Source organism: Oncorhynchus keta, chromosome 29, assembly GCF_023373465.1.
Source record: "Oncorhynchus keta strain PuntledgeMale-10-30-2019 chromosome 29, Oket_V2, whole genome shotgun sequence".
Classification (NCBI taxonomy): domain Eukaryota; kingdom Metazoa; phylum Chordata; class Actinopteri; order Salmoniformes; family Salmonidae; genus Oncorhynchus; species Oncorhynchus keta.
In genome coordinates this window covers 50020190-50045956 of record NC_068449.1, presented here as the reverse complement: position 1 = coordinate 50045956, position 25767 = coordinate 50020190, and the positions used below count along the sequence as shown (strand labels likewise).

Here is a 25767-nt window from a genome sequence, read left to right as displayed (position 1 = left end):
AACTCAAACCGGTGCGCCTGGCACCTACTACCATACCCTGTTCGAAGGCACTTGAATCTTTGGTCTTGCCCATTCACCCGCTGAATGGCACACATGCACAATCAATGTCTCAGTTTGAATGAGGTAACCAGTTCTGAGGAATTCTTATTTTCTCTAACGCTCCTCCTTTGATGAGGTTTGTATCAGGCATCTTCCTTCACCTGCTGTGACCCATATCAAATGTGTGCCGCTCGCTCTCTCCACCCCTCTCTTTTCCTGGTCGTAGAATCTCTCTGAAAGCCTGTTTGGTAAACAAGTTAACACAGACTGCAGCTGATAGCGGGAGGGCGGGCGGGGGGAGAGGGATGGCGGGAGGAGGGGGTGATATCCAGATGTGAATTCCTGTCACGCATACATCCTGGAATTAACTCAAAGTAGCAAAGGATTGAAAAAAAATAAACTGTCTGCTCCTTGTCACAGTTTCTCCTCTCGTCAAAGCCTGTTTTACTGCATGGTAGTGGAGGTGAGGTGGACACTCCCAACGGCAACATACTTAGCCCAACGGCAACATGCTCAGCTAGGTAGCGTGCTGACAACTCCCCAGCCCTCAAGAGTCCTCTTTCTGCCAGCTAAACCTGCATTACTGTGTTACAGATACTGTGTTATGTACATAGTCATGTAACAAGTGAAGGAGAAGAGGAAAGGAGTCAAAGTTTATTGTCTGACAGAGAACAAAAATACAATTTTCACATATTCTACGATAATAAAGCATGCTATTGTATCATAAATAAACTACAGTTATTTGGTAAAATTGTAAACACATACTGTGCTGTGATAAAACGTCCATTTCATAATTGGGTAATAAGAATTTTCTCTTAGCTGACTTGCCTAGTTAAATAAATAAAATAAATACAGCAGTCAATTTGTACCAAGTCTCTCATACTGGTCAAATTAACTGGAGGATTCTATGATGAGGGAAACCCGAAAACTAAACCCTCTTTGTCTACCTTTGTTCACACCTATTAAGTAAGACTACTGGAATCTTGGTTACATCCATCGTAGGCATACAAATAGAGGTCCCATTAAATTACTATTCTAATTCCTAATTCAATGGGCCTACATTTCTACCAATTCCATAGACACATGGGTCTACTTTCTGAATGACTCCATACTCCGACCACTTTAAATTCCTTTGTCTGGGTGGGTGACAGAAGTCCGACGGTATTCCGTGTTGTTCCTCTCAAGCGGACAGGGGCTCGTAGGTGTGGAAGTGGATCCCTTTAGAGCAGGTGATCTTCATCACGGCGCCGTTTAGACCGGTATCAGTTATCAGGCGCAACACTCCCTCTGCGATCAGCGAAGGTCTGGGGATAGAGATTGAGAGATAGAGAGAAAACAGGGTCGTGTTAGGTAGGTAACACAGTGTCCAGATAGTTCCTCCCTGGTTCATTCGGTTGTCTTCCGCCTGGTGTTTAATGAACACGACCCGAGAAAGAGAGAGGCCATGGCCATACATTCTCTTTCAATTCCTAAATGTCTTTGGGGATTGAATTGGACTAGCAAACAAACAATAGCTAGCAAAATGCCCTCATGATTATATCAGAGAATTCCTGAAACATGATGTCACTTAATTCAACGATTTCCTGGCTGAAAGAGATACAAGATCAACATTTAAAAAGGCCTCTTTTTGACGCCGTAGCCAACAGATTTATCACATCGCCTTGCCCCAGGCCAAACAGCTTGGACAAGGTATTGCGAAATACTGTACTTTAAAAGCAGCTGAGCTGGTAGATGTAAGCATTCAAGACTGAAGTGCATTCTGATATAAATAACAAAACTTGGCCTGCATATGATTTTAAGTGCATCTTATCTCAAACACACTGTATTTCTCAATATTTGTCTTTGCATGTTTCGCATGCATATCGTAGCAAACCTAATCATTTCCAATAAATGTTGACAGTTAGTTAAGTCTTTCCTCAGAATAACCCTCAACGTTTGTATCTGTATATCTCTACCGTCGTTTGCTTCTGAAGTAGAAAACCTTATCTGATGTCGTCCAAAGCACTCGAAACACAGTGACATAGAGAGGGGACAAGACACAACCACACCAGGAAGCTTCCAAGGCCCCCTCTCTCCTCTCTCCAGATAAGACAGGGAAACTGAGGAGGGATAACACCCTCCATGGCCTCCCACACATACTATGTGGAGGGAGGATTTAAGGAGGAAATGGACACTGATTAGGGAGGCTTTGCTACTCCAGATACTGTATTACTTGATGTCGTAGAATGGAGTTAGTATTTGGGTGGTTTCGCGGGGCCATGTGGGGAGGGTAAGCTGATTCTAGGTCTGTGCTGACTTGTTTAGGTATAAACAACACTTGTATACATTAATCTGAAGCAGTATCCTATATACACCACATAGATTTACAGTAAACCTGAGTTATAAAGAACATTGATAGGTAAAAGAGTGTAAAAGGAGGGAAATGAGGCAACTTCTACACAACATGTATAGGAACTCACTGAAGCACCCCAAACTTGTGCACGCTCCTCTTTAAGTCGTCCTTGAACTTGTCAAACTTGCCCATGTTGTCCTCGTGTTCCACGGAGCGCAGGAGTGGGGTGTCCACGAAGGCAGGGCACAGCGTGTTGATCCTCACACCATAGTTCTCCACCTCAGCTGCATCCTGCGTGGGGAGAGGAAAGGAACACAGACGTGTCAGGGTGTGTGTGTGTGTGGTTGTGAAAGGAGCAACGTGCCAGTGTGTATGTGTTTGTTATGTGTGCGTGTGTGTGTGTGTGTGTGTGTGTGTGTGTGTGTGTGTGTGTGTGTGTGTGTGTGTGTGTGTGTGTGTGTGTGTGTGTGTGTGTGTGTGTGTGTGTGTGTGTGTGTGTGAGAAAGAGGAGCACAAACATGTCCGAACACGGTCAAGCGTAATCACCCAGGACAAAGGAATGTGTCTAGGCCAGTGTTTTCCATGCCTTTCCTGGAGTACCCCCAGCCATTCCACATATCACATATTCTACTACGACATCTGATTCAACTGGTCAACTAATCATCAAGCCCTTCATTACTTAAATCAGGTGTACTGGTTTTGTATTACATACTGTATGTCTATTAAAGTAGTCCAAAGTTTAGTGTTTGTTCCCATATTAATCGCTCACAATCACTACATCAACGATTATCCATAATCATGGTAGCAGCCACGTTAATGTAGAAGTGTTTAGAAACATATTATCTTCTTATTTACAATAAAAGTGATAATCTGAAACACAAACCAACCAAAACAAAACAGTAAATGCATCCAACAAATATTTTGAGTCACATGCTTGATGTAGTCATTGCGTGCTAGGAATATGGGACCAAATATTAAATGTATATATTTTTTGTACTTTTACCCCTTTTTCTACTGAATTTTGTGATATCTAATTGGTAGTTACAGTCTTGTCCCATCGCACTGCTTCTTGACACACTGCTCACTAAACCCAGAAGCCAGCCGCACCAATTGTTTCCAAAGGAAACAAATGGTGACCGTGCATGCGCCCGACACACCACAAGGAGTCGCTAGAGCGCGATGGGACAAGGACATTCCTAGCCGGCCAAACCCTCCCCTAACCCGGACAACGGTGGGCCAATTGTGCGCCGCCTCATTGGTATCCCGGGCACGGCCGGCTGTGACTCAGCTTGGGATCAAACCCAGGTTTGTAGTGATGCCTCAAGCACTGCGACAAGCCAATTGGCAGGCTATACTTTTTACTGCTTTAATACACATAAGTGAATTTGACAGTCTGCACTTTAACCTCATAGTCATTGATTTAAAATCCAAACTTTTGGAGTGCAGAGCCAAAAGAAGAATAAAGTGTTTCACTGTCCCAATAATTACGGAGGGCACTGTATGTGGAATGGCTAGGTGTACTCGAGGAGAGGTTTGGGGGGGTATTAGAACTCACCGCTATGGCTCTGGAGAAGCCTATCACCCCGTGCTTTGTGGCCGTATAAACTGGCTGGTAGGGGGAATGAAGGAAAGCTGAAAAAGAAAGAAAGAAAGAAGAATAAACAAAGTTTACAGTCATGATAACTCACCAACATACTCCACATGGTACCCATTTAAATCTCAGGTGTTTTTCATTGACGGCGCGCTATAGTGGAATCTACCGGTTTTTACTGAGATCTCATTTCGCTTGCTAGAAATGAATGAGTACTGTAACTTATTCTCTATCCCTTTCCCATCATGGAAAAACAGGATCCTCCAGGGCAAAATATTTCTCCCTATTTCGCTTAATTCAAACATGAAAAAGCTGTGTGTTTGTGTGTGTTGGGCCGGCTGCCGAGTTCTGTTTAAACTAGAACAATCTCCAGAACCTTACATTTCAGAAGAACTCGCTTTCCCCTCCAAATAATGGGCTCAACTTCCTTTTATGGATACATAAAACCTTAACCGTGTGAAGATCAATCATTAGTTTTCCCCTTTAAAAAGTATAGAGCCAGGGCAAACCTTAAGAGAAACCTGTTGTATGGAGTACTGCAAGGCACTTTGTTTCTGAAACCTCGCAACGTATAAGAGAACAGAGGTGAAATTAGATGGAAAAATCACTCTGGGAACATAGTCAAATCAAAGTGAATTGAGCTCAAAGAGAACGTTTAAATGCATTCTTTAAAAAATGTGTACTAAGTAGAACCATGTAGTGTTCAGTTTTCCTGAACCCTTTTTGGTGCTTAGGTAGAACCCTGTGCAGAGGGTCTACCATGTAGGGTTCTTCATAGAATACCTTGTATGTGGTTCTACCAAGAACCACTTTATTATCTAAAGGTTATTCTGAGAACCCTCTATGAATGGTTCCACCAGCCTTTAAAATCAAATTATTTATGAAAGATGTGTCTAGGCTTAGTTAAACCCTAACACAGTGGTGTTAGGAAAATCTTGGTTTACAGGCCACGTCAGTCAAGTCAAATTATGTTGGCTCGCAAAGTGATGTGTAATTGCTATTGGAATCCAGTCAGAGTTACGATATCCAACAAGTGGAATTGTTTAAATCTGTGACGCTCGTCGTTGGAATGAGGTGAGGACCAAAGCGCAGCGTGGTAAGTGTTCATTATGTTTACGGCGAAACGAAACAAAACAGATCTGAACGGTGAAACAAAACACAGAACAGAAAATAATCACATACGAAACACAAGTGGGAAAAGGCTTGGGAGCAATTTATAAACGCCTGAAGGTACCACGTTCATCTGTACAAACAATAGTACGCAAGTTTAAACACCATGGGACCATGCAGCCGCCATACCGATCAGGAAGGAGACGCGTTCTGTCTCCTAGAGATGAATGTACTTCGGTGTAAAAAGTGCAAATCAATCCCAGAACAACAGCAAAGGACATTGTGAAGATGCTGGAGGAAACAGGTACAACATTATCTATATCCACAGTAAAATGAGTCCTATATCGATATAACCTGAAAGGCCTCTCAGCAAGGAAGAAGCCACTGCTCCAAAACCGGCATAAAAAAGCCAGACTACGGTTTGCAACTGCACATGGGTACAAAGATCATACTTTTTGGAGAAATGTCCTCTGGTCTGATGAAACAAAAATAGAACTGTTTGGACATAATGACCATCGTTATGTTTGGAGGATAAAGGGGGAGGCTTGACGGCCGAAGAACACCGCCCCAACTGTGAAGCACGGGGTGGCAGCATCATGTTGTGGGGGTGCTTTGCTGCAAGAGGGGACTAGTGCACTTCACAAAATAGATGGCATCATTAGGTAGAAAATGATGTGGATATATTGAAGTAACATCTCAAGACATCAGTCAGGAAGTTAAAGCTTGGTCACAAATGGGTCTTCCAAATGGACAATGACCCCAACCGTACTTCCAAAGTTGTGGCAAAATGGCTTAAGGACAATAAAGTCAAGGTATTGGATTGACCATCACAAAGCCCTGACCTCAATCCAAATCCTAAAAAATGCGTGGGCAGAACTGAAAAAGCACGTGCTAGCAAGGAGGCCTATAAACCTGACTCAGTTACACCAGCTCTATCAGGAGGAATGGGCCAAAATTCCCCCAACTTATTGTGGGAAGCTTGTGGAAGGCTACCAGAAATGTTTGACCAAAATTAAACAAGTTTAAAGGTAATGCTACCAAATACTAATTGAGTGTATGTAAACTTCTGACCCACTGGGAATGTGATGAAAGAAATAAAAGCTGAAATGAATCACTCACTACTATTATTCTAAATTTCACGTTATTAAAACGAAGTCCTAACTGACCTAAGACAGGGACTTTTTACTAGGATTAAATGTCAGGAATTGTGAAGAACTGAGTTTAAATGTATTTGGCTAAGGTGTATGCAAACTTCCGACCTCTTCTGTGTATGCAAAAACACATTAAAACAAACACTTCTGAAAATCACCCTGCATTAGAGCATGCTGGGAAATATGATATATGGTTGAACATAGAACCCTTCTTGCCTTCCAAAGAATCATCAAAAAAAATGTTCTTCCAAAAAGGGTTCTTCCGATCAAAACAGTAGCACCAGATCAGTCCACAAATAAATAAAATAATCTAAGAGTGTGTTAAAATGAGTTTAACTATGAGAACTCCCAAACTACCCATGTGTTCCCGCTGAATGTCAGTCCTGTAGGAGAGGGCATAAATATGGTAGCTGGAATTGTATAGGAAACATTGTATGAAGTCTTGACTTCAAATCTTATTGGCACTTCAGCTAAAAACAAAAAGGAGAGGGATCTATAGGAGCCACAGGTTTCCTGCTGGGACACACAGGAAGCAAAGTATGTGCAATAACATGGCAATATGGGTTAATTTATCATAAAACACAACCAACCGTTATCTTGCAGTTTCAGGCATACTTGTACTTCCCCTTATGCCTAAGCAGCTCGAACGGAGTGCTGACATAAAACGTCAGACTGCTCTTCCCTTATTTGGAACCACAGTGAACGATATACTGACTGTCTTAATTGGTTATTACAGTATAATACTGAACCAAATGGTTTCACCTTTTACCCGTCTGGGAATTGGCCTATATGGATAGTGGCTAAATTGAAATGTTTCTTCCAGAAGAAGTATGGAAATGCATAACCATTTTAGAAATTGATAGGGAACAGTTTGGAGGTAATCGGAAAATGATTCGACCAAATGTGAGTACACAACAGTTCACTTGACACAAGACTGAATCCAAACATTACACTGTTGACATTATGTGCATTTTACATTTAGTGTACTTTGCCACTTTTGTTGAAAACAAAATCTGAAAATACTCTGGGTACATTCATTAACATGATAAGATTATTCCTGGAAAATATGGGGTGGTTGCAACATAAGACAAACATTACAAAGGTTTGAGTGAGAAGATTAACTGGTCTCTCCAAGTGGCCACACACCTCTTCAAAGTGTGCACAGTTCCTAAGCAATTTCAGTACACTTTTATGACTCAAAAGAAAAGTCTTCAACTATAAAAGGTACCTTTGTGAGCTCTCCTCGCTGTCCCATTGAGGAACAAGCTCACTTGTCGATGTTTAGTTTGGAACACAGCCTTGTATCCCCACCATAACACAATTGGGTGATTTTGCAACTTCGGGCACTTTGGCCATGCAAGATTTCAGAAATTAAAACATATTGAAAAACCATTTTACCAGTATTATAATTCTTTGATTTGTCTAGAAATAATAAGTAATTATTATAATTTGTTTTATCCAGTCGGATAAACACTCCAAACAGCCTACCCGACCACTCAGAGGCATCTGCATTGTCCTAAAGCACACTGTTGCTTCATTTTGTATCACATTCCAATGATATATCTGTGGGGGGCAAAATGCAATTTCATAATGTAGGGGGACATGTCCCCCCTGTCCCCAGTGAAAGTTGCGCCCCTGAGTTCTCTTTCCGCAGATTCTCTTTTAATTCTCTCAGTTTGGAGTATCGGTGTGGAATGTTGTACACGTGTTTCCCCAACTTCTCTTTCAATCCTTTGGAGAAGTCCTCTAGTAGAATATGCGGTATGCCACACACCTTTTCTTATACTGTCAAATGTACAGTGAACTTATCTAGGTTTCCTGCTTTGTTTTTCATTTTCTCTCTCTTCAGCTTTGTTTTTCCTCTCAAACCACCATGTCTGTTCACCAGCATCAAAGTCAGATGTTTGAAGCTCTTTTGCTTAGAAAAGAGAGCACTCTGTGTCCGTGCACTCTTTCTTCAGGTTCTCACAGTACACAGACTAATTTAGTTTCTCATTGTTGCTGCAGCTGATCACTTTGTGATGCTGTAGTTTGTCTGCCATGAACTGGAGGTTGGCGTGGGTTTTGCAGAGGCATTTGGACTGTTGGCTTGACAACCCAAAAATGACATATTTTGCAGAATTCATAGTAGGACTATTAGTAGTAATATTTACCTAGATTTTTCTACAACTTCTGGACATAACTTCCGGACCAACTGTCTGCTGCAGCCATGTGCTTCAGTATCACAATACGTTTCCATGGAAACTAAGTTAACATTCTCTTGACAACACTTTATTAAATGAGGAATTTGCCCTCAGTGGTGGAAATGACACCAGTACCAAAGGACAGGTATATTTTGTGTAAGTAACAATATAAAGGGCATACTCACAATACATATTGATATAGATTTTATTTAATTGACTCTTTCTCTAGAAGATGACATTGCATAATGTGTAATTATTGTTTTGTCATAGAAAAACATAGTGGAAGCTCAAAAGTCTGGGTCAGGGACAAGGGCTGAACAGTGAAACTGAGGTATAAAATGCATCTGAAAAGTAGCTAAAATACTAGATAGAGAGGTGTTAAAAAAATCTGGGGTGATGGTAGTGTGAACTTAACATATAAAGAAAAAAACATATTTCAAAAAATAAAATGACAAAAATTGAACTTCTATCCCTGAGGGCATAGAAGTTCCTGTAGTTGCAGAATCACCCAATTACTGTTGTTGTTTACGCAATCCAAAAATGGGCCATTATAAATCGCAATCAGGGTCAGGTGGGTATGATCTGAAAGCTTGTTTCACTGCCAACATAATTAGCTGTTAAAAAATACGATCTTACAATTTTAGGCTTTCACAAGGAAATTCAGAAAAACAGATCGGAATTTAGGTGCATTCAGGTGCGTGTGATGCGGCAATCTTTTTTCACAAAAAACAAACAGAAGACCCCAGGATATGACGACATGTCATCTTGCAAATGTACATCAAACATAGTGATCATAAACGTTGATCCTTCTCGCTACTCCTCCTCAGAAGAGGAGGACGAGAGCCTTTACAGCGGTATTTATTTTCATCCTCAACATCTCATCTTTCAAAATACATCCAGTCCTCTTTTTTTACAGCAGTTCCCCTCACCTGGACAACAAAAAAAAATGGCAAAAGTTGCCCAATTAATGGAAGGGATGGCAGCAACTTCTTGTTGCGAGTGGTGCTCAAGTTCAGAATGGCTGTCAATAAAAACCCATATAGCGCTGTGAAGAACAGAGCCAGAACCCTTACTGAAACAGCCACTACATTCCAATTTAGGCGCTTATTATTGCCCAAATCTGCCATTTTAAACTGGTATACAGCTACGAGTGTAAAGGGCTACATGATTTACAATATATTTGACAAACTTTTTAACATATTTTCCCTGACTTTCCCAACTCACTCTGCTTGTTGTATAATCTGCAGTTCTGTCCATTGTATCTTTGACTTGGTACTGTGTTGCTGTTGTTGTCCTTTTTAAATGTATACATCTCCTCGCCTGGGGGGTTTTATTCTCAGCAATGACATCATATATATTGTTGGGTATGTTCACCTCCAGAGTCTTGAATGATTCATAACAAAACACATCTTGTATGATTAATGACAGTCTATAATTACACTGTATGGTTTCTTGGGAGTTCTAGAGTCACACAACATGATAAAAATCCCACACCACATACAAAATGCTAAGCTAGGGACCCTGGTGGTAGGGCTGGGTTCTGGACTCCCTCTGCGGCTGGGTCCTGGACTTCCTGACGGGTCGCCCCCAGGTGGTAGGGGTGGGCGGCAGCGGGTCTGCCACTCTGATCCTCAATAAGGCTTGGTCCCCTCCTGTACTCCCTGTTCACCCAAGACTGCATGACCAAGCACGACTCCAAAACCATCATTAAATTGGGGCGGCAGGTAGCCTAGTGGTTAGAGCGTTGGATTTGTAACCGATAGGTTGCAAGACTGAATCCCCGAGCTGCCCCTGAACAAGGCATTTAACCCACTGTTCCTAGGCCATTATTGAAAATAATAATTTGTTCGTAACTGACTTGCCTAGTTAAATAAAAGTACAATTTTAAAAATGTAAAATAAATTACCGGCGACACAGTTACTTTCCATTTCAAATGGCTATTCGGACTATTTGCTTTTTTACGCTGCTGCTACCTGGTGTTTATTATATATGCATATCTATGCATATCTATGTACATATTACCTCAATTACCATGACTAACCTGTACCCCCGCACATGACTCAGTACCGGAAAACTATAGTCAGTCTATAGCCTCGTTAGTTATTTTCTGGTATTACTTTATTTTAAACTTTAGTTCATATTTTCTTAACTCTTAATTTTCTAAGAACTGCATTGTTGGTGAAGTGCTTGTAAGAAAGCCTTTCACGGTAAGGTCAACACCTGTTCTATTCTACCCACAAAATACCACCTAGCACTCTGGTATCCTGCAAACCATGATCCCTTCTGTATCTTACACCCCGAGTTAAGTCTGGTGCACATGTTGTTAATGGTTGCCGATCATAAAAACACTTGTACATTGCTAGACATGTCTGCCTTGTCGACCTGGTAGCTACCGAGGTAAGACAGGTGGTCTCACAGACAGCACACATACAAATGTTCTCATCAGAACAGCCTGGTTTGATATAGATGATGATGCGTTTTCCTGTATGCAGAATAATCCAGTTACTGCTGCTGTGGGGCGAGCCCAAAGGGAGGTGCTGATTTGAGGTGGGCTGTTCCTTCGATGGATACATGGAGTCGGGCCTTTGCTGACAAGTTTCTCAAATACCAGCCCTCGTATCAGGCTTTGACAGCCTTGGATTTCAGTGCAACTTGGTGACAGTAGTATTTGACAGAATCGGCCACGTACATACGGTGAGTGGCCTTCAGATTGCAGGCGTGCCAAAGACTAGAGCAAAGCAACTGGCCGAAGTACTGCTCTGTTTCAGCTGTTATGGGCAAACTAGCTTTGTGGAGAAGGTGCTTTTTGTATCCTTAAAGTGCTCTTGTATCCAATACCTTTAAAATAGTTTTTATCCTTTGTAATGTAATGTAATTTGTGGATTCAAATAAAGTATTTCAAATGTGTATGTGTGTGTTTTCCTTCCAAGATTATTGTCAACTGATACCCTTTGTACATTTCAGGTTAGGCTGCTCTTAACACACATCATGAAGAACAGGGTGAAACAAAACAACGATTTACATCAAACATACCGCGATCCAACATAGGAGCTGTCAGTCAGTCAGTTCGTCAATCAGTCAGTCATTGCACAACTTGCCAGTGAAGGAAGAAGCCTGTACCGAACACTGCAGTGGGTCCACCTACATTCCAAAGTCCCTGGTCCCATTAGAGGCAGCTGCCAGTTAAAGCGGGGCCTGTGAGCGCCTGCAGCTTTTGCTGCGGTTGTACATCAAGCAGCATCTTGCCAACCGTTTCTTCTCAATGGTAAAGAAAACAAACTGATGTCATGTCAGCGGTGTTTTGGCTTTGGGGTAGAGATAATGTGTGATGCTGTTGTCCACTGGAGCTAGCCTATCTAACAGTTCTATCACTGTTACATAATCACGTTCAGAGTGATTAGAACAATATTTAGCATATTTATATATTTTCCCTCTCTGTAATACATTTCCAGTGTTCTGGTTGTGACACTCAAGGTGGGGGTTGGTCACTAGACTTGTTATGGATTTTGCTCATATCGGTTGATAGTGATTGACGCCAGACTGGAGGTACAAGGACACGCTGATTATTCACGGTTGTATTGATGACCTTCTGTGGACACCGATTCTGTAGCAGCTGACAAAGCCGCTGCCTTGGTTTTGAACTACTGTTGTCTGATTTAGAATATAAAGGGCCCGTCTCCAAGAGGCCAGTTAGAAATGATATCTGCTTCTGTGCTGGAGGTGTTTCTCTGTTGCAACTTGTAACAAATCAGCTTTAATTTGTTTAAACTAGGCAAGTCAGTTAAGAACAAATTCTTATTTTCAATGAGGGGCAGAAGGACAGATTTGTACCTTGTCAGCTCGGGGGTTTGAACTTGCAACCTTCCGGCTACTAGTCCAACGCTCTAACCACTAGGCTACCCTGCCGCCCCTATTTCTCAATTCTCTTTTCTTTAGTCCATCTGGAAATTCCGAAGAGGATGAGACACTAAGGTTTTCAGCCATGTTCGTTTAGCGAAGCGTCAGAATCAGCTCTCTGGAGGTGAGTCAATTGTGTTGACCCCTCTGTGGTGGAGACTTTTCTGGCTTCTCTCACCAAGAGGTATTTCTGAAATTTGATGAATGAGCCTTGTTGTCAATTAATGACCTTGGTTTTGTTGTAATCGAGTTGGTTAAAAGGTTGTGTGTGAAATTCACTCCTCCAGTCAGCTGTGTGGTTTGTGTGCTGCAAATCAATGAATTTGGCCTGGTTCGACCCAGGTGGGGTTCCGACTACGTGAGTGCTCTGTGAATATCGATAACAACCAATTTAAAACCTCAAGTGGCATCTGCCTCGGCAGTGTCGTCCTGGTGGGAAAAGTAACCAATCGGTTTCAAATACCACACAATTGGGAGAGCCCTCTGGGACCAGGGATTAGCAACATCTGGACTTGTTTAGATACCGCTAGCAAAGGATACAGTGCTACTGTTTGCATAGTGTGTAGCAGGGTTGTTATTTTGAACAAGTAGGGCATAACCTCTCGTGGGTAGAGCCTGTGTGGTACGGTTGGTACCTCAGTTTGTGGTTGTGTCAGAGTGCGGGCCCGTTCACCGTAGGTGAACTATATGGTTCACTTTCATGTCCGGTCCATTACGGATCCTGTTGTCACGGTTTAGGTTGTTGGTTCACTTTTGTGACTGACTGTATTCCCTCCCCCATGTCAAGGCTGGAGTTGCTTACCAAGATGACACTGAATGTTCCTGAGTGGCCTAGTTTCAATTTTAACTTAAATCTGCTTGATTTATGGCAAGACTTGAAATGGCTGTCTAGCAAAGATCAACAACCAACATAGAGCTTGAAGAATGTTAAAAAGAATAATGGGCACATGTTGCACAATTCAGGTGTGCAAAGCTCTTGGAAATTTACCCAGAAAGGATCACAGCTGTAATCGCTGCCAAAGGTGATACTAACATGTATTGTCAGAATCACCACATTGACAGTATTTACCACTTTGACATTAAAGTATTTTGTGTAGATCGTTGACCAAAAATGATAATTAAATACATTTTAATCCCACTTTGTAACAACAAAATGTGGAAAAAGTCAAGGGGTGTGAAAACTTTCTGAAGGCCCTGTATCGGAATCACCCACAGGCATGGTTGGGGAATGTCTTGTTTTGGTTAGTAGCATGACTTTCACTTATCTGCTAGCGACAGCACTGAGGAACAGCATCTACAAGTAGCTTAATGATAGAATATGATGATACCAGGTGCGCAGGGATGTGTTTACGCATCTAGAAAATATTTGGATGATCTTGGACTCAGTACAACCACGTGGCTGTAAACTGGTTGAAATGATGTCATTTCAACCAGCTTTGCCTGTTGTGCTGGGATAACTTGAATCGGAAGCTTCTCTCTCTCCCTCTCGAAACTATTATGCAATGAGTAATGAACGAGGAACGAGAGAGAAAGAAATGAAAAAGAGAAAGAAGCTGCTGAGACAGGGGGGAAAAAAACAAAAAAACATCACAGGAAGAAATGAGGGCGGCAGGTAGCCTAGCGGTTAGAGCGTTGGACTACTAACTGAAAGGTTGCGAGATTGAATCCCCGAGCTGACAAAGGTAAAAATCTGTCGTTCTGCCCATGAACAAGGCAGTTAACCCACTGTTCCTAGGCCGTCATTGAAAATAAGAATTTGCTCTTAACCGACTTGCCTAGTTAAATAAAGGTTCAATAAAATAAATAATAATAAAACATCTACCTCAGCAGGAGAATGATTAACCTCCAGTCTCCAGTTAGGACAGTCAACTCAGTCGTCAGTCCAAAGTTCAGTTGGAGTTTTGAATTCCAGCCCAGGATCTAAACAACCTACAATTGAACTATTTCACAACTCTCTCTTTAGTTGCTCAGTGTATGAGTTTGGGGATTAGGTCCAAACAACCACAAAATCCTGTCATCCAACATCATCTATCATCCAACACAGCCACAGAACTATATTTCACCAGAACCCCATGATTGATGTCAACACACAGACAGTGCGTTTGAATGAGCCCAATGGCGTCATATGTCAGAGTCATGCGCCTCGCTTGTGATAAACATGTAGTCTTCATTACATTTAGATTTATGACATCTGGGAGATTCTTGGCCCACGGTTGTGAACTGAGCCAGGTGATATTGCCTCCTTCTCTCTGCAGGCAAACCGTAGGGAAACTAACTTGGAGTGGACTGTGCTATTGTTTACCATGCAGGGTCTCAAAAGTAGAGATGAGGGGATAGATATACAGTGTCAATGTAAAGTGTGTGACTGCATAGAGTCACATGGAATATTTAGCAGACAATCCATCTTGATACTAAACGGTTTGTGAATTGGCTGAGGGAGAATGGAGTTCAGGCATATCTGTGTCAAAGTGCAGACAGAGAGACAGACAGAGACAGAGAGACAGACAGAGACAGAGAGAGAGAGAGACAGTTAGTGATAAAGAGGGAGGGAGAGAGAAATAGAGAGAAGAGAAAGAGAAAAGAGAGAGAGAGAGAGACAACATAAAACACAAAATAAAAAGGAAGCGATTCCCAAACCTTGCATAACAAAGCCATCACCTACAGAGAGATGAATCTGGAGAAGAGTCCTCTAAGCAAGCTGGTCCTGGGGCTCTGTTCACAAACTGACCTCAGAAAGCCCCAGTACAGCAACACAATTAGACCCAACCAAATCATAAGGAAATAAAAAGATAATTACTTGACACATTGGAAAGAATTTACAAGCATTACACTACACTAACATCTGCTAACCATGTGTATGTGACCAATAAAATGTGATTTGATTTGAATTAACAAAAAAACAGAGCAAACTAGAACGCCATTTGACCCTAAACAGAGAGTACACTTGGGCAGAATACATGACCACTGTAACTGACACAAAATTAAGAAAAACTTTGACTATGTACAGATTCAGTGAGCAATATCCTTGCTAATTGAGAAAGGCCGACGTAGGCAGACATGGCTCTCAAGAGAAGACAGGCTATGTGTACAAAATGAGGTGGAAACTGAGCTGCACTTCCTAACCTCCTGCCAAATGTATGACCATATTAGAGACACATAGTTCCCTCAGAGTACGCAGACCCACAAATTCCAAAACAAATCCAATTTTGATAAACTCCCATATCTACTGGGTGAAATTCCACAGTGTGCCATCATAGCAACAAGATTTGTGACCTGATGCCACAAGAAAAGTGCAACCAGTGAAGAACAAACACCATTGTAAATACAACCCATATTTACTTTCCCTTTTGTACTTTAACTATTTGCATATTGTTACAACACTGTTGTAATATATATAATATGACATTTAGAATGTCTCTGTTCCTTTGGAACTTTTGTGAGTGTAATGTTTTCATTTTATATTTTCCATTTCACTTGATTTGGCAATGTTTCCCATACCAATAAACCTCTTTGAATTTAGAGAGCGAGAGAAAGAAAGAGAGAGAAAGAGAAAAGTCACCATCCTCCAGTTTATATACTGTTCTACCTTAATCAAACACAAGCAACTATGTTTTCAGCACTGATGTTTACATTCCAAAGGCCTGAGAACAGCCTCCCAAAGATACAGTCTGTTTTCGGATCAAATTATTATAATTTCTTAGAGTTCGCACTGGAGATTTTAAGCACAATATTCTCCAGTTGTATTTACAACTGTTTAATTACTGAAACTTAATGTATTACCTATGTTATTGTCAAGTAGTATTTCAACAAGCAGACCCAAGTGAGATTTAGTTAATTAATTAATTAATTTAACCTTTATTTAACTAGGCAAGTCAGTTGAGAACACATTCTTATTTACAATAACGGCCTACCGGGGTTAACTGCCTTGTTCAGAACGACAGGTTTTTACCTTGTCAGCTTGGGGATTCGATCCAGCAACCTTTTGGTTACTGGCCCAATATTCTAGGCTACCTGCCACCCCAAGTTGGGCCCCCGGGAAAATCATTTTAGTGGCCCCTGTGATAGAATATTTACGAATTTACCTGATTTATTTTATATTAATGGTTAACAATTAATATTTAACAAATAGTAAGATATTTCTGTCCTACTAATGCTGTGTTTTTATGGTCTCCACTCTAGTTCTCTGCAGCTAATCTGGGCATATGGTCATTAGAGATGGCTTGAGCTGACAAATTAGTTAAACACATAGACAGGAATGTGTTTTACTAGAGATAGCTTAAGAGTATATCAATCTCTCATTGTCCCAAAATCCTCCTTGCATTTGGGAAACTAAGCCAGGGTGGGGTTAAGACAACAACCCCGTGCAGATAACGACCGGATGAACCCTTATGACGCCCCTTGGTTTGCATGGGCCACGACTAAGCACTCTGAACCAGCCATGACTAAGCATTCTTAGTGTCAGCTATATAAAGAACTCTGCATTTCTGTAAAGGTTTGGCTCTCAGCTTGACCAGTCTCATTATTGTAATAATTAAATCGATATTGAATAAAGATGATAGTTTGAAGAAATGACAAAGTTTCTCTCACTTGATTAGAATATTCCACGACCCCCCCGCTCGACAGCATAGATAAAAACGTACGTTTGAAAGTACATTTCCTGCTATTCTACCATTTTTCCATGACTTATGCCATGTAAATAATATATGAGTGAGAGTGGCCAACAAAATCAATGGGGGCCACCTGGAGGTCAGGGGCCCTGGGCACGGCCCCAGCATACCCGGTTGGTATTCGGCCATGATTACTACAAGTTTAGATAGCTGGCTAGACTAACTTACCAATCCATTTTTATTTTGCTGACATGGCTAATTGAGTGACTGTCAGAGATGGACATAACAAGAGACAAATTGCTGATGCATAGCCAAATTTCGAACTTGCACTTTATATATTCTACTACTCTAACCTTTAACACTAAGATGAGACCCCGACTGAGTAAAAAAAAAAACACAGATAGATCATTCTTTATGGGGGGAGCATAAGCTTATGTCACTTATGCCTGGAACTGGTCCTCCGCAGACCAATAGATAAATAGATACAGAAGTCACAACACCCCATGACCACCACAGCCCAGTGTGAGGCCTGTCCACCTGTCCGGACTCTGCCCTCTGTCGGCATACATGTTAGCTTCCTGTGACCGCGTGTTCAAGAACCCAAAGGGGTCACGGGAAGGGAAATCTCTGCTGCTTACCAGACCAGGGGTCTCATTTATCAACCATGCATAGGCACAAATCTGTGTGTAAACCATGCATTGAAAAACGTCCACGCAGTGTGAAATTGATCAATATGAACGTTTGCTTGAGAGTGTGTGTAAATGTACACACGCACAGGACCAAGTGGTGGATTAAGGAAAATGCTTGTCAAGCGTAGAATGGGGAAAATGTGTTGAAATTGTGAGAGTAATAATTAAATCATTTTTCAATTTTGATTGCATTTCCATTGGGAATTCATGAAACATCGCTTGGCACACTATATCATTTGACCACATCAGTGCATTGGTTACAATAATAATCAATATAAAGTACAGTAATTTGTTAGAATGAGAGGTACGTGTCAAAGTGAAACCATTGTTGACATTCTATAAGATTGAAATAATGGGAAATTGCATGAGAGACGGCTAACCTTGCTCTGTTGAAAGATTTGGCACACGCTGCATTTTGCAGAGAGCGAGTTTTTAGAGACAGGTGGCACATTTTCTGCATTGGCTCATCAGATATTGGTACCAAAAAACAATCGTATAGGATTTTTGAGAAGATTTAAGACGTACTTTAAAAAGGCAAATGCATACCATTCCGGTGCACATCCAAGTGCTATCCACCCTCTGGTTTTCGGCAACAGACACTTTTCAGTGGGGGCTTGCCGATCACAGCCCTCCATGAGCCAATATTTTCGATGCAATCATCAGCAAAACAAACATTAACACATACAATTTCCATGCACCATCTCACAACAGGTGGGTTCCCAAACATGAAGGGAGCAATAGACGGCACCCACATTAGCATAACATCATCATCCTAAACGATTTCAACTCTGTGAACAGAAATGGATGGATGGCTTATTGGCAAGTGTTGCCTGCTCATTTGAAGTATATTTGCCATTGCTAAGGCAACTTGAATTGTCCCAATGGTCCTTTTTTGTAGTCCCCCCCCCCTTTTTTTGTGGTTGCGCCGTTGTATTTCATGGTACGGATATCCCCCTCGGGCTTTAAAGGGAGGATTTTGACCATTTATGGTTAATTAGGGCGTTTTAAAATGCAAACAGCCAAGGTTGTGCTCCAGTACTGAGGCTGAGAAAAATTGATATTTACCAATGGTTATCTCCTACCAGTGTGGGTATGACGCTTGTAGAATTGTCTGATAAATCACAATTTTTCTATGAGTACCACCATTCTAAATTCCGTTTGTTAGTCCAAACCCCACCCAGCTGGTATTCAAGGCAGACTTGAGAAAACGCAGAAAGCATTTGAAAGATTTTGAATAGTATGTGAACCCAGGTGTGCTGCTTATATGAAAACAGATTTAGTGACACTTGACTGAGTCTCACAGTCAGTGGGCTGTCTGTCATGGCATTACTGTCTCCATTCCAACAAATCTCTCCCAATCCAACACAGCCCACCACACACCAAATTGAACCCCCCCGGATCAAGATGTAAGCCACTGAACCACAGACAGACATTCAGACATTTCTTGCACAAAGTGGTTGCGCTAGCTGACTCGTATTGCACTAATAACATGCTTTCTCAATCTCCACATGCTGCTGTGGAGAAAGATTGAAAAATGAGAAGTACTGTAGTTGTTAGTTTGCTGACTGAGGCGATGGAACAGCCTTAACCTACCCCACTAAGCAAATAGTAGACGTACACAGCAATGCTTATTGTCCACTGTGAAAACAGCATCAAACTCCAATCTATCAAGCGGTAATGTTGTAATGTTTGCTTTACACCTGTGTACTGTTGTGTTATGGTACACTGTGTAACCATATCGTACCAAAACAAAGGCCTGGGAATTTCAACAATAACAGTGAATGAAGTCAATGTGGTTCTTTATAGCTGATGACCTGTGACATATTCCATTAGATAGGGGTTGCTCACATCAGCTGAAAGCAACCGCATTGCCAAAGACATAGCAAGTCATTCCCACACCCACATACACCACTGTTTCCCGTTTTCTTATGTCTGTGAAGGCTTCAATGTACACTGCTCAAAAAAATAAAGGGAACACTAAAATAACACATCCTAGATCTGAATGAATGAACTATTCTTATGAAATACTTTTTTCTTTACATAGTTGAATGTGCTGACAACAAAATCACACAAAAATGATCAATGGTGATCAAATTTATCAACCCATGGAGGACTGGATTTGGAGTCACACTCAAAATTAAAGTAGAAAACCACACTACAGGCTGATCCAACTTTGATGTAATGTCCTTAAAACAAGTCCAAATGAGGCTCAGTAGTGTGTGTGGCCTCCACGTGCCTGTATGACCTCCCTACAACGCATGGGCATGCTCCTGATGAGGTGGCGGATGGTCTCCTGAGGGATCTCCTCCCAGACCTGGACTAAAGCATCCGCCAACTCCTGGACAGTCTGTGGTGCAACGTGGCATTGGTGGATGGAGCGAGACATGATGTCCCAGATGTGCTCAATTGGATTCAGGTCTGGGGAACGGGCTGGCCAGTCCATAGCATCAATGCCTTCCTCTTCCAGGAACTGCTGACACACTCCAGCCACATGAGGTCTAGCATTGTCTTGCATTAGGAGGAACCCAGGGCCAAACGCACCAGCATATGGTCTCACAAGGGGTCTGAGGATCTCATCTCGGTACCTAATGGCAGTCAGGCTACCGCTGGCGAGCACATGGAGGGCTGTGCGGCCCCCCAAAGAAATGCCACCCTACACCATGACTGACCCACCGCCAAACCGGTCATGCTGGAGGATGTTGCAGGCAGCAGAACGTTCCCCACGGCATCTCCAGACTCTGTCACGTCAGTCACATGTGCTCAGTGTGAACCTGCTTTCATCTGTGAAGAGCACAGGGCGCCAGTGGCGAATTTGCCAATCTTGGTGTTCTCTGGCAAATGTCAAACGTCCTGCACGGTGTTGGGCTGTAAGCACAACCCCCACCTGTGGACGTCGGGCCCTCATACCACCCTCATGGAGTCTGTTTCTGACCGTTTGAGCAGACACATGCACATTTGTGGCCTGCTGGAGGTCATTTTGCAGGGCTCTGGCAGTGCTCCTCCTGCTCCTCCTTGCACAAAGGTGGAGGTAGCGGTCCTACTGCTGGGTTGTTGCCCTCCACGTCTCCTCATGTACTGGCCTGTCTCCTGGTAGCGCCTCCATGCTGTGGACACTACGCTGACAGACACAGCAAACCTTCTTGCCACAGCTCGCATTGATGTGCCATCCTGGATGAGCTACACTACCTGAGCCACTTGTGTGGGTTGTAGACTCCGTCTCATGCTACCACTAGAGTGAAAGCACCGCCAGCATTAAAAAGTGACCAAAACATCTGCCAGGAAGCATAGGAACTGAGAAGTGGTCTGTGGTCACCACCTGCAGAACCACTCCTATATTGGGGGTGTCTTGCTAATTGCCTATAATCTCCACCTGTTGTCTATTCCATTTGCACAACAGCATGTGCAATTTATTGTCAATCAGTATTGCTTCCTAAGTGGACAGTTTGATTTCACAGAAGTGTGAATGACTTGGAGTTACATTGTGTTTCTTTAAGTGTTCCCTTTATTTTTTTGAGCAGTGTATATACGTACAGCATACAGTACAAAGCAACCGCTTGAGAAGGCTTCCATGTATTGGCGTGCAGCGTGCGGTACATAAAGGATGGATGCATGTATGGAGCAGCCTTACCTGCCATGGATGAGACATTGATGATGACTCCTCCTTCTTTTCCATACTCTTTGCTCATATGATCCAGGGCCAGGTAAGTTCCCTTGATGACTGATGTCTATGGAGAGAAACAAGAGGGCTCGAGTTTCAATATCCAACACATACAACAGTCATACTCTTTTGCTCTTAATCAGCCTGTGGTAGAACTCTTCACTGCGTCATGTAATGTGAACTAGGCTAAACTACAGCATCATGTAATATAATGTAAACTAGGCTAAACTACAGCATCGTGTAATATAATGTATACTAGGCTAAACTACAGCATTGTGTAATATAATGTATACTAGGCTAAACTACAGCATTGTGCAATATAAAGTGAACTAGTCTAAACTACAGCATTGTGTAATATAATGTAAACTAGTCTAAACTACAGCATTGTGTAATATAATGTATACTAGGCTAAACTACAGCATTGTGCAATATAAAGTGAACTAGGCTAAAATACAGCATTGTGTAATATAATGTAAACTAGTCTAAACTACAGCATTGTGTAATATAATGTAAACTAGGCTAAACTACAGCATCATCTAATATAATGTAAACTAGTCTAAACTACAGCATTATGTAATATAATGTGAACTAGGCTAAACTACAGCATCATCTAATATAATGTGAACTAGGCTAAACTACAGCATCGTCTAATATAATGTAAACTAGTCTAAACTACAGCACTATGTAATATAATGTGAACTAGGCTAAACTACAGCATCATGTAATATAATGTGAACTAGGCTAAACTACAGCATTGTGTAATATAATGTGAACTAGGTTCAATTACAGCATCATGTAATATAATGTGAACTAGGCTAAACTACAGCATCATGTAATATAATGTGAACTAGGCTAAACTACAGCATTGTGTAATATAATGTGAACTAGGTTCAATTACAGCATCATGTAATATAATGTGAACTAGGCTAAACTACAGCATCGTGTAATATAATGTATACTAGGCTAAACTACAGCATTGTGTAATATAATGTGAACTAGGCTAAACTACAGCATTGTGTAATATAATGTGAACTAGGTTAAACTACAGCATTGTGTAAAATAATGTGAACTAGGTTCAATTACAGCATCATGTAATATAATGTGAACTAGGCTAAACTACAGCATTGTGTAATATAATGTGAACTAGGTTCAATTACAGCATCATGTAATATAATGTGAACTAGGCTAAACTACAGCATCGTGTAATATAATGTATACTAGGCTAAACTACAGCATTATGTAATATAATGTGAACTAGGCTAAACTACAGCATCGTGTAATATAATGTATACTAGGCTAAACTACAGCATTGTGTAATATAATGTAAACTAGTCTAAACTACAGCATCATGTAATATAATGTGAACTAGGCTAAACTACAGCATCATGTAATATAATGTGAACTAGGCTAAACTACAGCATCATGTAATATAAAGTGAACTAGGCTAAACTACAGCATTGTGTAATATAATGTATACTAGTCTAAACTACAGCATTGTGTAATATAATGTAAACTAGTCTAAACTACAGCATTGTCTAATATAATGTAAACTAGTCTAAACTACAGCATCATGTAATATAATGTAAACTAGGCTAAACTACAGCATCGTCTAATATAATGTAAACTAGTCTAAACTACAGCATCATGTAATATAATGTGAACTAGGCTAAACTACAGCATCATGTAATATAATGTGAACTAGGCTAAACTACAGCATCATGTAATATAATGTAAACTAGGCTAAACTACAGCATCATGTAATATAATGTAAACTAGGCTAAACTACAGCATCATGTTATATAATCTAGGCTAAACTACAGCATCATGTAATATATTGTAAACTAGGCTAAACTACAGCACAATGTAATATAATGTAAACTAGGCTAAACTACAGCATCATGTAATATAATGTAAACTAGGCTAAACTACAGCATCATGTAATATAATCTAGGCTAAACTACAGCATCATGTAATATAATGTAAACTAGGCTAAACTACAGCATCATGTAATATAATCTAGGCTAAACTACAGCATCATGTACCGGTAATATAATGTAAACTAGGCTAAACAACAGCATCATGTAATATAATGTAAACTAGGCTAAACTATAGCATCATGTAATATAATCTAGGCTAAACTACAGCATCATGTAATATAATGTAGACTAGGCTAAACTACAGCACAATGTAAGATTGATTTTGCAGTTAGTCAAGTAACAGATTGTTTTGGAAAAATAGATTTTCACAAACTATCTCAATGACAAGACATTCAATGACAAAAATACATTCAATCTAACATTTACTGGTGTTAGTCACACACACACACACTGACACCCACACCCACCCCTCTTACCAGATTTACTTCAATGGTCTTCTCCCAGTCCTTCTCATTGTTGATGCCAGCATTGTTGACAACAATGTCCAATCTTCCAAACCGGTCGACTGTACTTTGAAAAGCATCTGCAATATGAAAGAAGAGTCCAACACTTAGGTTGAATAACTATAGATAAAGAAGAAGAACACTACCAGTCCTAACGAGATGGACATTTGTCAAGAACATTGCATCTTTATTTACATCCAAACTATCATTTCGATTCTATATCAAAGAAGAACATCTAGCTCTTAGATTGATTATACACGCTATATTCACTACAAGAACACTGCATCTTTGTCTAAGTAATGAACAAGTACATCTAAACAATTATCTAAGCCATAAAAACTGCAGTATAACAGGTATTCACCAGCACCTGCCTTTCAGCTGAAAACATTCCACAAGAAAACATTAAATAAAAAAAAATGCTATAATTATAATCACCTTAACCAAGGTAGGAGCAACAAGTCAAGTACGGTGCTTTAAAAAAAAAGTACTTTATTGAGATAATATATCTTTTCCAAGAGAGACCTGGCTTTATTTTAACAACAAATGTCTAACAAATGTCCAGTCTTACAAGACTGTTGACGTTTAAGATTGAGTCGTGCACTGACAGTGTTCAGTGTTGGTTGAATGGACTCTTATAAGCACAGATATTTAGGTAAGACTACATCCAAGAACATTCCAATGTCTTTTGCCTCGGGCGTTTTGGAAATCATGTCAAAAGTAACTCATTCATTTTCACACAATGAAAGTCTGTTTCAGGGGTGAATGATGTCTTAAAATAGGTAGGCCTAAGGCCTAAAGGTGATCAAACATGAGAATATTCAAAATTATAAACCACTGCGCAGCATGAAATAAAATGGACTATTATGCATTTAGGCAAAATGCTAAAGTTAGACTAGGCATATAGCTATACTTAAAAAAAAAAAATAGGTTAGGCTAATAACTATAATAACCTCTAAAGAAAAAATAGCAGTACCATAGTAAAGTTGCAATTACCTTTGCCTAGTCAGATTGTTACCATGGTTACCCCATGGATACAACAGTATCTTCTTTACAAGCCAGAATGTTGAATACATTACATGTACTTTTACTTTACCGGTTGTCCATACCGTTGGTCTTTTTTACGGTAAGGAAGCGGCGATAAAATGTCCATAGAATATATAATCAAACCAACTTTTCAAACCACACTGGTAGTGTGTTCAGATGTTTATCACCTGAAACATGCTCACACGATGTAAATACATGCAAGCGATGTATGCATACTTTCCGAGCTCGTACACGTGTTTATATTGTGTTGCGCATGCGCCAGGTGATAGAAAGCAGTACCAGCGCTTGAAACTGTATGTGTAATAATACTTTCCTGTGGATCTTTTTTGTCAAATTCCTACCCACAAAACGACAAACCGCACAGACAACTGGCAGAGTAGCCTAAACTGAAATACAATTGCATTAAGCATTCTGGCTTGTAGAGCCTGTGAGAGGAAATGTTCCAAACTAATGAACTGCATTCACCTCAGACTATGAACCAGAAGTATCACCGTTTTATTGTCAAGCAACCATTACCTTTAAGTTTCAATCTGTCCGTCACGTCACACTGAATGAAAATGCAGTTCCCATCTCCAAACTCTCCATCTAAAATCTTCTTGCATTCCTCTCCGACACTTTGATTCAAGTCAACAAGTGCAACCTGCGGGTATAAAATCAGAACATATACAAAACTATGTACAAATATTTAAAGAGGTTCTTGTGCAACACAGTTGGTTTTGGCTCCATTACAACCACGATAGGTTGGTACAAGTGCCGCGCGTAAAATGCGTAAAGTAACCAAAACCACCGTCAATTTACGGGCGACAACAGGCTAATAACTTTATATATAAACACCAACCTTTGCTTCATTCTTCAGAAGGCTTTCTGCGACGGCTCTACCGATACCTTGGGCTCCGCCCGTAACTAGAGCCACTTTACCTCGCAGAGTCATCTTTTACGCTTCATCTGGCTGCGACACCGCGCGCTGCTTTATGTAGGCTCCTATATCATCTGGTACATTAGTTGTCAGAAAAGGGGCGTGTGGTGTATGTAGCGCTAAATAAACACACGGCGGATAATTACGCCATCTCGTCTTTCACCTTTTTC

General features: G+C 40.9%; 1 protein-coding gene across 1 annotated transcript; it reads right to left on the bottom strand.

Annotated features, from left to right (window-relative positions):
- Positions 1–673: 673 nt before the first annotated feature.
- On the bottom strand, positions 674–25687 carry LOC118363026 (15-hydroxyprostaglandin dehydrogenase [NAD(+)]-like). Its single transcript, XM_052486705.1, has 7 exons — positions 25520–25687; positions 25198–25321; positions 23611–23717; positions 21228–21324; positions 3927–4003; positions 2499–2662; positions 674–1343 (listed from the first exon to the last, which is right to left on the bottom strand). Exons 1-7 carry the CDS (start codon positions 25610–25612, stop codon positions 1220–1222), a joined length of 786 nt encoding a protein of 261 aa, XP_052342665.1. The 5' UTR covers positions 25613–25687; the 3' UTR covers positions 674–1219.
- Between the last annotated feature and the right edge of the window lie 80 nt (positions 25688–25767).

Excerpts from the sequence above, each read along its gene's own strand:
- LOC118363026 (XM_052486705.1), bottom strand. The coding sequence starts at position 25,612 with ATGACTCTGCGAGGTAAAGTGGCTCTAGTTACGGGCGGAGCCCAAGGT. Across the intron at positions 21,325-23,610 it reads AGACCATTGAAGTAAATCTG|ACATCAGTCATCAAGGGAAC; the intron begins GTAAGAGGGGTG and ends TTCTCTCCATAG. Across the intron at positions 4,004-21,227 it reads CAATGTCTCATCCATGGCAG|CTTTCCTTCATTCCCCCTAC; the intron begins GTAAGGCTGCTC and ends TTTCTTTTTCAG.